The sequence below is a fragment of the Macaca thibetana genome, chromosome 13 (genome assembly GCF_024542745.1).
Source record: "Macaca thibetana thibetana isolate TM-01 chromosome 13, ASM2454274v1, whole genome shotgun sequence".
NCBI classification, from domain to species: Eukaryota; Metazoa; Chordata; class Mammalia; order Primates; family Cercopithecidae; genus Macaca; species Macaca thibetana.
The window spans coordinates 97,028,773-97,042,243 of NC_065590.1; the positions used below are offsets into that span (position 1 = coordinate 97,028,773).

The following is a 13,471-nucleotide window of genomic DNA, read 5'->3' on the forward strand; positions in this document are numbered from 1 at the left end:
TGGAAGAGAGAATCTGTGGCCCCCTTTTTTTTTTTCTCCTTTTTCCTTCCTGGCAATAAAGAGGCAGGAGAAAAGTCTTGTCAGTTGCCACGAGGAGGATAATCACACTTGCAGTTCTAATACTTCCCTCTAGGAAGCGGCTCCGTAATCAGACCTTTTGTGTGGTGAGGGTCTGGTCCCCCTAGGGACAAATCAGACCTCCCGAGGTGGCCAGGGGCTGTGTTTTCTGGAGATATGGCAGCCTTTAGTTTCAAGAGTTGGGAAGGAAAAGGAGGAAGAAGAGTGAAGCCTGTGGCTTCATGATGTACTTTGTAATCTTGGGCCGGGAGTGGAAGGAAATAATGGAAGAGACTTCCAAGCACTTCTTCCAGAGTGGCTGGAAAACCACTTTCAATTCTACCTCTTTGCAGCCACCCCTTGACACAGAAAGGGCATGAGCACTGACGGCCACAGGGTCACCCGGCACACTACTGGGTCTGCCTGGACCCGACCCACTGCCAGAGTGGCCACTTCACATGTTGGCTTTTTGAGACAGGGTCTTGCTCTGTCACTCAGGCTAGGGTGCAGTGGTGTGATCGTAGCTCACGGCCGCCTCAAATTCCTGGGCTCAAGGGATCCTCCTGCTTCAACTCCCCAAAGTGCTGGGATTACAGGTGTGAGCCACCACACCCAGCTCTTCACACATTTTTTTCCGGAAAGGATCCTCCAAAGAACCTAAAGAAACACAATAAAACTCCAGAAAACAGAGAGGAGAGTTTAGTTTGAGCCAATACACCATGAATTTTATAGACTCTTCCAAAAACTCTCTAGGTATACTTAGGCCACCAGGCACAGTTAAATGACACAGGACACATGTCCAGTTTAAAATCAAGTTTTATATGATTCAAAGAAAAAAGTTACATTACATACTCATTTAAATAATGTCAAAATCTGTTACATAAAACATAATTATGAAACATTTTAAGTCTTATTCAAACTACTTAAAAGGCTCAAAGTCACAAAAGATCAAGCAAAACTGCCCAGGCAATAAAGTGCATGAGGGGAGCCCGCCTCTCCAGCGGCCATCAGCACCCACAGCCGCCAGCTGAAGGGCTCCATGCTGAATCCACACACAAGGTTTGTGGTTCTCAGAATAGTTTTCAGACAGGAACTGTTTCCAACTTAAAATCTTTCAACAGACAAATGGAGGTGGAAGGGGGATGGTTTAAACAAAGTATTTCCAAATGTAATCAGGAAATGGAAGTGTAAATTAAAACCATTTTCAACCTGTATCTCTTCTTTAGAAATAGCACTACTTGGAGAATGTTCTGTGACAAGCAACCAAATACTCAAAAGACCTTATCCACCAGAATACTAGCAGGACTAACACTACCTTGCATGTCATAATTAAGAAAAATATCCAAATTTGATGCCATTTATAGTGTACAAAAATGTTTATGCTTATTTTGATGAGCAGGAGAAAGGACTGGGTGGTGAGGAAACACGAACTATGCACAACATAAGACAGCAACTGCACTGTCTCACGATGACAGGACACTCACCTATGGAGTGTCCAAACTGAAAACCTCTGAAAAACACATGTGTGCCAAGTAACAGCTGATACTAAGGGGCAAGTTAATGGGTATCAAGTAACATACAATGAATGACCAGGTGGAGATTTTATCAGACTACAAAAAATAAAACACAAAACCTAATTTTACTCAATATTCCACCTTACCATCATTTTAATAAAGGTAAATGCCAATAATTAACACACAGACAAAATTTAAATACATACTGCACAATAAAAAAAATTCCCAGGCCACCAAATTAAATTAGTGCAATGTTCTGTACGTTCCTACATTTATTCCATTGCCTGAACTTCCAATGTTTAACAAAAACCAGTGTCAGTGGCTTCTTGAACACAGGCGGCCACATTCTCTCGTTTATCTATGACGTGCTCACACAGTTGAAAAACGTCCATTTTCTAGGTAGACTGTAAAACACACCATTCCAAGTAATATTCTGTTTGGTCAAAAAAGTTTCCTTCAAACAAAATGAACAGAAACGCAGTTGGCTAGTATTACCGCCATTTAGCGTAACTTGCATTTCCTTGCATTTCTAGTATTTGGCAAACAAAAGCAGCAGAATCTTGGCACTGCCTGCCTGCACATGAATCTCACCTCAGCTAAGCTGTACTCTGGCAGAAAGTTCATCCAACCACTGCAGACATTTCCTTTTTTTCTGGGAAGTTACTCTACCCACAATGCAGTATGGATGCAGCCACAGCAAAAGGAGTCAACTGACCATGGACAAAGCGGCTGGATTTCAGTGTTTTTGGTGTTTTAGGTACAAACAAGAAACTGAATGGCTTGCTTTCAGCAGAGCCATGGCCAAGACTATTACACACAGACTAGATCCTGCAGCAAGTACTGGTCCCTGGGATCTGCCCAGTGGCTCACGTTACTTGCTGGGGTCCATCCTTCATGACACACCAGGGACACAGCTCACTAGTTCCAGTCAACCAAAATTCTAGTTCTTGGGTGACAGGAATGATTGCCTAGAATTTCCTTGACAATGTTATGAAGAAGCTGACTGCAAAATTTATTTTTCCCTTTTATGAGGTCCTTATTCAACCAGGTCCAATTCCAAAAAGATCTCAAAGGCCAGATAACTTGTGATTTTTTTGGTGGAATAACATGTCAAGTTTACTAAAAGATGGGTCATTTTTAAAAACTTTGTTATTAAATGCTGAAAAGAAGGTTGCAAAATGATCTAGCTAGAAATTGGTGATTTGAGCACCAACAATATAAATATTTTTATAAAAAACAGTATAAAAATTAGTACCCTGTCTTATTTCTACAAAACATCAATAGAAAGGTCGTAAAAATCCATTTTGTAAACTTTATTGCCGAAATATTTGTTTGAATGCTGGTGATTTAGATTATCAAATTTTCTACCATTTCTTTAAAAAAACAAACAAAAAATCTTCTGAAACTACAAAAGATACCGAACAGGGTCCCAAGTGGAAAGGAAAGTTAACATACTTTCATCAAAACCAGCTCCCCGATCTTCCCCTAGTTCCCCAAGACCATTTTTTTTTGGGGGTGAGGCAGTGGGAGAGAAATTCCTGAAAAGAAGGTTTTTAAAAACCCCATGAGTGATATCCCAGGGGACCTTTCAGGCAGAGGCTGGCATGGTGAACAGTGGGCTCCCTGGGCTCTCTGCAGAGGCGATTCTGTTCAGCTTGCCAACCTCTGCCTGCCAGCCTGGGATCTTCTTGGTCGTCATGTGGCGCCGGGCATGCTTCGTCAGGTGGTCACTGCGCATGAAACGTCGGTCACACACCGGGCACACAAACTTCTTCTCCCCTGTGTGAGTTCTGCGGTGGCGAGATAGCTCGTCCGAACGAGCAAACTTTTTATCACAGCCATCCCAGCTGCAGGTGAAAGGCTTCTCCCCTATGAGGTGAGAAAATACATATTAAAGAGAAAGGAAATGCTGAGCACCTTATTCAAGGGATTAATTCATGTCGTTTTAAAATCACATCCATCAAACTCTGAAAAAAGTGGTATCTTATTATTTCTGGAATTGGATGATTTGGGTCAAGAAATTCTCCAAAAGGCATTTATTCCTCCCACACTTAAAATGCGGTATGTTAGCACGCAAAGATTTCAAGCTAATCTTTCAAAATATATTTAAAAATAAATCAGGCAAAGTACAAGTACAGCGGCTCATGCCTGTAATCACAGCACTGTGGGAGGCTGGGGAGGATCAGTTGAGCACAGGAGTTCCAGACTAGCCTGGGCAACAAAGTGAGATCCAATCTTTACCAAAAAAACAAAAATAAATTAATTAAAAATGTAGCATCCGGCCAGGTGCAGTGGCTCATGCCTGTAATCCCAGCACTTTGAGAGGCCGAGGTGGGCAGGTCTCGAGGTCAGGAGATCGAGACCATCCCGGCTAACACGGTGAAACCCTGTCTCTACTAAAAACACAAAAAATTAGCCAGGCATGGTGGCGGGTGCCTGTAGTCCCAGGTACTCAGGAGGCTGAAGTAGGAGAATGGCGTGAACCCAGGAGGCAGAGCTTGCAGTGAGCCAAGATTGCGCCACTGCACTCCAGCCTGGGCGACAGAACGAGACTCCATCTCAAAAAAATAAAAATAAAAAATGTAGCATCCGTCCATGCACGGTGGCTCACGCCAGTAATCCCAACATTTTGGGAGGCCGAGGCAGGCAGATCACCTGAGGTCAGGAGTTCGAGACCAGCCTGACCAAGATGGCGAAACTCCGTCTCCACTAAAAATACAAAAATTAGCTGGGTGTGGTGGTGGGCGCCTGTAATTGCAACTATTCCAGAGGCTGAGGCAGGACAATCGCTCGGACCTGGGAGGCCGAGAATGCAATGAGCGGAGACCATGCCATTGCACTCCAGCCTGGGAGAGAGTGAGACTCTGTCTAAAAAAGAGAAAAAAAGTAGCAAAGCTGGGCTTGGTGGCTCATGCCTGTAATCCTAGCACTTTGGGGGGCCAAGGTGGGCGGATCACGAGGTCAGGAGATCGAGACCATCCTGGCTAACACAGTGAAACCCCGTCTATACTAAAAATACAAAAAAAATTAGCCAGGCATGGTGGCTGGCACTTGTAATCCCAGCTACTCGGGACGCTAAGGCAGGAGAGGAAAATGGCATGAACCTGGGAGGCGGAGCTTACAGTGAGCCCGAGATCGTGCCACTGCACTCCAGCCTGGGCGACAGAGTAAGACCCCGTCTCAAAAAAAAAAAAAAAAAAAAAAAAAAAAAGTAGCATCCATTCACTCTACCTTATTCCAATTTAAAGATTTTTCAGGGCCGGGTGCGGTGGCTCAAGCCTGTAATCCCAGCACTTTGGGAGGCCGAGACGGGCGGATCACGAGGTCAGGAGATCGAGACCATCCTGGCTAACACGGTGAAACCCCGTCTCTACTAAAAAATACAAAAAACTAGCCGGGTATGGTGGCGGGTGCCTGTAGTCCCAGCTACTTGGGAGGCTGAGGCAGGAGAATGGCGTGAACCCGGGAGGCGGAGCTTGCAGTGAGCTGAGATCCGGCCATTGCACTCCAGCCTGGGCGGCAGAGCGAGACTCCGTCTCAAAAAAAAAAAAAAAAAAAAAAAAAAAAAAAAAGATTTTTCAGGTTAGTAGAAATATATATAAAAAGCGATCTTACCCAAGGTGAACTTGCCCAGTTTCTACTTCTCACCAAAACTCCAAGCTTACAAAATGGCACAAGAAGGGGATTCTTCAGAACTCTTATGGTTATTTATTTTTATTTTTAGAGACGGAGTCTCACTCTGTCAACTAGGCTGGAGTGCAGTGGCGTAATCTCGGCTCACTGCAACCTCTGTCTCCCAGGCTCAAGCGATTCTCCTGCCTCAGCCTCCCAAGTAGCTGGGACTACAGAAGCGTGCCACCAAGCCTAACTAATTTTTTATTTTTAGTAGAGACGGGGTTTCACCATGTTGCCCAGGATGGTCTCAATTTCTTGACCTCATGATCTGCCCGCCTCGGCCTCCCAAAGTGCTGGGAAAACAGGTATGAGCCACAATGCCTGGCCATTTTTTTTTTTTTTTGAGATGGAGTCTCGCTCTGTCACCCAGGTTGGAGTGTGCAATGGCGCGATCTCCGTTCACTGCAACCTCCGTCTCCCAGGTTCAAGTGATTCTCCTGCCTCAGCCTCCTGAACAGCTAGGATTATAGGCGTGTGCCAGCCGGCCCAGCTAATTTTTGTATTTTTAGTAAAGACGGGGTTTCACCATGTTGGTCAGACTGGTCTCCAACTCCTGACCTCGTGATCTGCCCACCTTAGCCTCCCAAAGTGCTGGGATGACAGGCGTGAGTCCCCATGCAACGCCTGTCATTGAATTGGAAGTACTTTAGGAAACATGGAAGTAGCTTGTTTCAATCACTGCAGGTCATTCTGTCAGTACTTCTACCAAGGAAAACTGAATAAACAGTAAAACCTCATTCAGTCACCTCCCCAAATTTGGAAGCTGTGCTCTGGTATAATGTGAAGTTCCCTTGGAGAGTCCCGGTGAAATGCAGAGCTCATTGAGTCAACCAGCCCGTTAAGAGTGGCGAGCAGGTCCCGTTCCCTGACACAGCCCCACATCCAAATGCCGTGCAAATGACCAATCCTCATTTACTGCCTAGTGTTAGGCCCTTGTACCAAGCACCAGGAATATATCCAGGTGAGGTAAGTATATAACTACAAAACAAAGGGAGAATATGGTAAGACCTACAGTAAACCACCATGATCAAAGAAGGAAGATAGAGAAACAATCCAGTAACTAACCCTAGGAAGGCCCTCGAGGGTTTCAGTAAGCAGAGATGGGCAGAGGGCCAAGGGGGAAGGGTGGAAATATGGAATCAGACACGGAACATTGGGGAGGCTGTTTCTGCATGGGCAGAGGCGAGTACTTCATGGGCCAAGTTTGGCCTTATCCTCAAAGCAAACAGCCACTCAGGAGAATGGAGGGGTAGAGTTCCTCTTATAATGTCTGAACACCAGACTGCACTTTATTCTACACGTGGAGGCTACCACGATCAGAGCAACAGAACACAAACTCGCAAAACCCCTGAGAAATGGTGCCCTCACCTACTGAAGCGATTCTCTATCCAGCAACACTCAGACCACTGCCGGGCGGCAGGGCAGCCCCAGGTCCCATGGAGCTATTTAAACTTCAAGTATTAAAACATGTAAAATTCAGTTCCTCAGACACACTAGCCACACTTCAAGTGTGAGCAGCCAGTGCCTACCCTAATGGACAGACGGCAAACATTTCCACCATTCAGAAAATTCTATTGAACAGAGCTGGTTAGACAACAGAGAGATCATTAGGTCAGCCTAGTTTCTTGCACAACTTAAATTAAAAACTACTCTCAGAGGTAAGAAAACTATACTCTTTTAAAAAATATTTTAGAATTTGAACTCTTCTATAGTTTGGCCAGACCTTTTCCCACAATAAACATGAGTCACACTGGTAAGATACATTTACTGAATGTGAATGCATGTTCTCTTAAAAAAAAAAACAAAACACATGAAACGTCTACTGCAATGTGCACAGAAGGGGGCACTGGGAGTCACTCTAAAAGCTACCAAAAGACACAGTAACAGAATTATACTACATTTTATCTTCCAGGGCGAGCGCTCTGATGCAAACTCCTGATGGCTGTGGTAACAACCCCACCCTTATGAGGTTGTGCAGGCTTTTCAGAACCAAAGAAAAAGCCACACTTCCACCTTCACCAGAGGTTCTCACGATCCCCTCCCACCCAAAGGCGGCTCAAAGTGTGCTTCCTGGTGTGCCCGATGCCCTACCTGCCCTGGTGCTTACCTGTGTGAGTGCGAAGATGGGCCTTAAGGTGGGAACTTTTGAAGTAGGTCTTCCGGCAACCTGGGAAGCTGCAAACATAGTTCCTCCTTCGGGAGAAGTCTACCTGAGGGACACAGTTTTGGCTAGAGGCGATGAACACTGGAGCAGGGGCGAGGGGCAACAACTTGGTATTCCCGGCAGCCATGACACTGGCTGCACAGGGGGCAGGCGGAGGGAGGGCTCCCTGGGGCAGGACCAACATCACAGCTCCCTGAGGCACCGGAGGTCCCACGAACACAGGTTGAGGCGCTGGAGCAGCCTGAGCTAGGATGGGTCTCACAGTCCCCACAGACAACTGGGGAGGGGGCTTCAAAAAAGCTGGTAACATGCCACTTTGTCCAGTCACGGGGATCATCTGGCAAAGGACAGGGGGAGCAGGGACAGAGACAGAAATCAGAGGAGTGGTTTTCCTGGGCAGGTCATTTTCATAATTCTTTGGTGAGCAAGTCTGAACTGCAACAGGCCACCCTGCCTGCTGGCCTTTGTCAGTGAGGAGCAGGCCACCAGACTTGTGCAAGCAGGGCTGACAGGACACCAAGTTAGTGTTGAGTAAAGTGTCTGTGAGGTGTGTGTCCTGTAGAGTTTCAAAGTGTCCCAGAAACTGCTCTTCTCCTTCTCTGCTGTCAGGAAGCCGGCAATCTGGAGTCTGGGTGGTGGGAAAGCAGGCAGCAGGGCTCTCCCCAGTGTGTCGGATCACACTGGTCCCCATGGCCCTGCAGGGAGAGCTGGGCACTGGCTCCAAACCCAGCAAGTCCCTCTCGGCGCCCCGGCTCAGCGCTGTGGCCGCTATGGCAGAGGACTGGAGGACGTCTGTGGCTGTGCATGCTTTGGAATCTGTTACTTGGGGAGAAACAGGTGTCCTTGTCGATGGCTCCATGAGATCAGGGCTCTGAGGAGGCGTTATGCACTTAAAAAACAAAAGCACCATGTGAAAAGGTTGCTTTAAATTTTAAAAGGGACTTAATTCATCACAATGCTCCCAATACCTTTACACAGAATCATCTACACACTCGGCTAACCCTGTTTTCAACATCCCAGTGGGTTTCAAGGCCGCATGGGGCACTTTGCTGTCTCAGCTTATTCCCACAGTGTTTACCTCTCCCAAACCTACACAAGAGCCCAATGCAGGGAACTCTGAGAGGAGGTCCTGGCCGCCAGGCCCACCACTTCTGCAACCCTCCTGACAACCCACGGGCCCTTCCCATCCCTCTCCAAATCTGCTTTCTACACTCTTTTTTCAGAGAAAGCTTCCAGCCCAGGACAATCACAATCTCCACTTCTGTTAGCAACCTACCATTCTCAACTTCTCCAAGCTGAGATGCAAGTTTTCCAAGTACTTTCACAGATGCAGCAAATTAAAAAACCAAAAACGAGAGTGATTTACTGCACTCAACGAAGGCAATCTGATGTCAAAGCACATGCTTTCTCCAGCTGCTACCCACATATCCTGATACTAGGCTGGGTCACCAGGAGAACCTAAGCTCCACCCCAAGATTCCCCTGGGGAAGTAAATTTCACTTTCTCACATTAATCTGTAGGTTTCATCCCACGGACATTAACCACATAGCAAGGTACGATCCATCCATAGAAAGAGCACATTTTTCAGAAATGAATGAAGAGTGTTTTTGTTCTTTTGTTTTTTTTTTTAAATGGAGTCTAACTCTGTCGCCCGGGCTGGAGTGCAGTACCACGATCTCGGCTTACTGCAACCTTCGCCTCCTGGGTTCAAGCGATTCTCCTACCTCAGATATCTGGAGTAGCTGGGACTACAGGCGCCCACCACCACACCGGGATAAATTTTGTATTTTTAATCGAGATGAGATTTCGCCATGTTGGTCAGGCTGATCTCGAACTCCTGACCTTGTGATCCGCCTGCCTGACCCTCCCAAAGTGCTGGGATTACAGGCTTGAGCCACTGTGCCCAGCTAAAGGAATTCAACACACTGAGTTCAGCTACTCTAGTCATTTCACAAAAATGCTCCTCTCCCACCTTCTCTTACCAGAGTTGATAAAGAATGGAAGTCTTTTGGTAGTTCAGGTGTGGCTGCATCCATATGCACAGTGGTGGTGACATCCCCAGAATCAGAGACAGGCGTGAGAGGTCTTATCCGCAACAGGTCACCTTTCTGGGATCTTTGACCCCAGGAGCTCATACAAACAAGAGCCTCAACAGCTTCCATGTCTGTCTGCTCCAAGATGCTGCACGTAGACCTTTCGCTGTCATGCCGCTTCCTCTCCAGGATGGACTCACATATGTCCATGATGTCAACCTAAAGGCGACACAACACAATGGCTTCTCAGTGCAGGGGAAATACAAAGGCCACCCATGATGGGCATGTGGATATGCACACCAGAGGCCTACACCAGGCATGTAATGCACATGCAATACTCCATAGCAACAAACACCAGCTGTAGTAAAAGATGTTCAAGGAATGCTCATGACAATTTGGCTTTTAAGCCAACATTTCAAAGACAGAACTAAGATGGCAAGTGTTGCCACCAAAAATCTTGACTCTTAAAAAAGGCTAATAAGTTCATCTTTTTCTTGGGTAAATGATTAATAAAATTAACTCCTGAGGTGCAAGCCAAACAGTGGCTGGGGTAAAGCAGCTGCCCAGGGAAGAGGAGCCAACACTGAGGCCATCTAGTCAGTCTGCCAGTAGCTGAGGTGCCCTGACCATGGCTCTTTGAAGCGGCAAAGCCGCCAAAGCAGTGTCCCTATAGATGCTCTCAGGGACTCTGGCGCCTTCCCTCTATGCCCCAAGCAGGTAGGGCCCATGGCGATTCCACCAGTTCCCTCCACAGATTCGGAGCAGAAGTCATCTGTTACTGTCCCAAGGCTAGCAGGTGGTGACAGGAAGTAAACCTGCCACGATCCCAGAGAGGATCTCTTTGCAGTTTTTTTTTTGAGATGGAGTCTTGCTCAGTTACCCAGGCTAGAGTGCAGTGGCACAATCTCGGCTCACTACAGTGCCCGCCACCACGCTTGGGTAATTTCTGTATTTTTAGTAGAGAGAGAGTTTTGCTATGTTGGTCAAGCTGGTCTTGAACTCCTGATCTCCCGGGTTCAAGCGATTCTCCTGCCTCAGCCTCCCGAGTAGCTGGGATTACAGGCGTCCATCACCATGCCTGGCTAATTTTTTGTATTTTTAGTAGAGACGGGGTTTCACCATGTTGGCCAGGCTGGTCTCCAACTCCTGACTTCAGGCGATCCACCCGCCCTGACCTCCCAAAGTGCTGGGATTACAGGCGCCCAGCCTTGTTTTTTTGAGACGGAGTCTTGCTCTGTTGCCCAGGCTGGAGTGCAGTGGCACTATCTTGGCTCACCACAACCTCCGCCTCCCAGGTTCAAGCGCTTCTTCTGCCTCAGCCTCCCTACTAGCAGGATTACAGGCGCCCACCACCATACTCGGCTAATTTTTATATTTTTTATAGAGAGGGGTTTTCCCCATGTTGGTCAAGCTGGTCTCGAACTCCCGTCCTCAGGTGATCCGCCCACCTCGGCCTCCCAAAGTGCTGGGATTACAGACCGTCTCTTTAATCTGGAAGGGGAGGAGGAGGAAGAGGCTGGAATGAGCTGATCTCTTCCAAAAGAAAACTAATCCGGGGGTGAGAAGGTGATATTACTCTGAGAGGGAGTAATATCCCTCCCTCCCAGGGAGGTTACGGGGGCTGAGATCGCGCACCCACTGCACTCCGGCCTGGGAGACAGACCGAGAGACCGTCTCAAAAAGAAAAAGGAAAGGAAACGTTAAATGTACGAAGATACACGTTTCCTCTCAATTTGCCATGCACCAAAACATCAAAACTTTCCCTTTGCCCAGGTTCCCCGAGATCAAACAAGACGAGGCCACCTCAAATCCCCGGCCTCTGCCCCGCAGGCTGCGCCACTAAACCCCCTGTGAAGTCACAGAACCCGGCGCCGAGGCCCGCTCACCACACGGACGGGAAGGGGCCCGGCCCACAGTGCCCGCACACCACGAGGCCCACACTCGGCCCACGTCCACGGATACCTCCCCGAAGTCCCCGGGTCGCGACGCTTAGGGCCCCCAACGCTCGCGTGCCGCGTTCCCGCCTCCAGGCGTTGCCCCGCCCCCCGGGTCGTGCCGCGCTTCCGCCTCCCGTCGTTGCCCGGGCCCCCGGCCCTTGCCCCGCCCCGAGGGCCGAGCGGCACTCCCGCCAGCCGCTATTGCCCCGCCCCCAGGACCTTGTCGCGTTCCCGCCAGCAACTCTTGCCCCGCCCCCACGGCCGCGTGCCGCGTTCCCGCCAGCCGCTCCCCCACCCAACGGCCGTTCGGCTCACAGGACCGGGGTGACGTCATGGCTGGAAATAGCCACGGGGCCAGCGGGGCGGGGCCGCCCAGGAAGCGCAAGACAAAGCTGCGCGGGGCACACGCCCCCTCCTCGCCCCCGCCGACCCGGGCGCGCCCCGCGCGGCCGCCGCCCCGCCCGGCTCCAAAGCCCGCCCAGGCCCCCACCGGCGCGGCCGCAGCGAGGACCCGCACGCCCCACCTCCCGCTTTCACAGGCCCGCGGGTCCCGCACCGCGTCCCCCGCCTCGCCCCTCGCTCAGACGAGTAGTCCAGCCGCGGCAGCCCCACTACTCACTGCGCGCGCGTCGTCTGGGCCCGCGGAGTCCGGCGTGTGCATCGTGCCGGGCAGCCGGGAGCAACAAAGCGGCCGCGGGGCGTAAGCTCGGCGCAGCAGCGGCCGCACGTGCGCGGTGGGCGACGGTGGCGGCTACCCGGAGCTTCTGCGGCCGGCACGCGCCTCGCCCGCCCGCGCGCCTCTGCCCCGGCGCGGCCCTCGCGGCGCGGGAGGGGCGGGGCGGCTGCGGAGGGAGCGGCCGGCGGGGCGGGGCGCGGAGGCGAACCAAAATACACCGCGCCCCCCGTCGGGGCGGGGCCTGCCGCCGCCAGCCAATTCGCACCGGGCCCGTGACCGGCCGGCCAATGAGCGCCGCGGGGGGCCGCGTGATCGGAGCCTGGCCGCGGCGTGATCGGGCAGGGCGGGACGCGGCACGTGTTTTGGTCGGAGAGAGGGGCGGGGCCTGAGGCCCTGGAAAGTAAGGGAAAGGTCGCGGGGGCGCGCGGGGCGGAGAAGGCGGCGCGGCGGCGGCGGCGGCGGCGCCGGCGCCTGGGGAAATCCCAGGGCGGGGTTCGGACTCGGTGCGGGGAGGGGGGACCGCGCTTATAGGAACCTCCTCTAGCCCCACCGGCTGAATCAGTCGGTAGCGGAGACCCACCTAGAGGCTTCAACCCGGCTTTCGTTGTTTTTATTTCTGTCACTCTCCCTTCGTTTCTTTGGAGTGAGCCCATGACCTGAGAGGTCGGAAAGCTGGCTGGTTCTAGGCGACATTCTTGCATCCGGTCATTTTTGCAGACACCCGGAGTCAGAGCTGCTCGGCCTGAGTGTCCGCTGATGCCCCTCCTCTGGCGTCTCTGGGCCTCTTCCGCTCTGTTACGGGGTCAGGGGAAGCCGAGACGGGCAGTCACCCAAAAGACGCCCGCTGAAACCCGCTCATTCTTCCCAGGCCCCGAGAAAACGCCGCCCCCTCCGGGCAGTCCTCGAGCCTGCAGGAGAGATCTAGCCTGGTGTCCAGGGCACCTTTTTTTTTCTCCCTATATTTCGGTTGCTGGCGTCTCTTGGTGTGGTTTGCCCACGTTTGCAGCGCCAGGTTCATGGAGAGCAGGAACTATGCTGTTTATTTGCGTCGCCGCAGCCTTCAGCTCAGGGAGGAGTCACCCCTCCGTCTGTCCACTGCGCGCGCATTTGCTGAGCCGCGATGCGTGTTGGCGCTTAGTGCAAAGGGCAGAGGCCGCAGTGAGGAATCGTCCTTAAAAGCTCACATCCAGGGAGTGGGAGCAGAGAGAGAATCCCAGCACCCGGGGGCCTTGCTCTGAGCCAGAGAAGCCTGGGCTCAAGGGAACAGGCCGGGTCCCACCACTCACCTGAGCAGGGCTCTGGTCCCCACTTGTTCCTGCGGGGCCCACTCTGGTTGAGCAGAGGGGTTGAGCAGGCTGAGGAGAAGGTGTTTGCTGAAACAGTAAGAGGGTTTAAGTGAACCGTGATAAACCGCT

At 50.9% G+C, this 13,471-nt stretch overlaps 1 protein-coding gene across 2 annotated transcripts; it reads right to left on the reverse strand.

Annotated features, from left to right (window-relative positions):
• Positions 1-857: 857 nt before the first annotated feature.
• KLF11 (KLF transcription factor 11) lies at positions 858-13,056 on the reverse strand. 2 transcript variants are annotated; one of them, XM_050753923.1, is made up of 4 exons: positions 12,637-13,056; positions 9,393-9,662; positions 7,354-8,299; positions 858-3,440 (listed from the first exon to the last, which is right to left on the reverse strand). In XM_050753923.1, exons 2-4 carry the CDS (start codon positions 9,651-9,653, stop codon positions 3,160-3,162), a joined length of 1,488 nt encoding a protein of 495 aa, XP_050609880.1. In that variant the 5' UTR covers positions 9,654-9,662; positions 12,637-13,056; the 3' UTR covers positions 858-3,159. The 2 variants fall into 2 exon arrangements, with proteins under 2 accessions (XP_050609880.1, XP_050609878.1); XM_050753921.1 differs by lacking the exon at positions 12,637-13,056 and adding an exon at positions 12,000-12,204.
• Positions 13,057-13,471: the final 415 nt, after the last annotated feature.

What these genes read in the sequence shown, in the direction of transcription:
- KLF11 (XM_050753921.1), bottom strand. Translation starts at nt 12,041, where the DNA reads ATGCACACGCCGGACTCCGCGGGCCCAGACGACGCGCGCGCA. An exon ending in TCCATTCTTTATCAACTCTG is followed by an intron (nt 8,300 to 9,392) that starts GTAAGAGAAGGT and finishes TTGTTTTTTAAG; the next exon opens with TGCATAACGCCTCCTCAGAG. An exon ending in CCATCTTCGCACTCACACAG is followed by an intron (nt 3,441 to 7,353) that starts GTAAGCACCAGG and finishes CTCACCTCATAG; the next exon opens with GGGAGAAGCCTTTCACCTGC.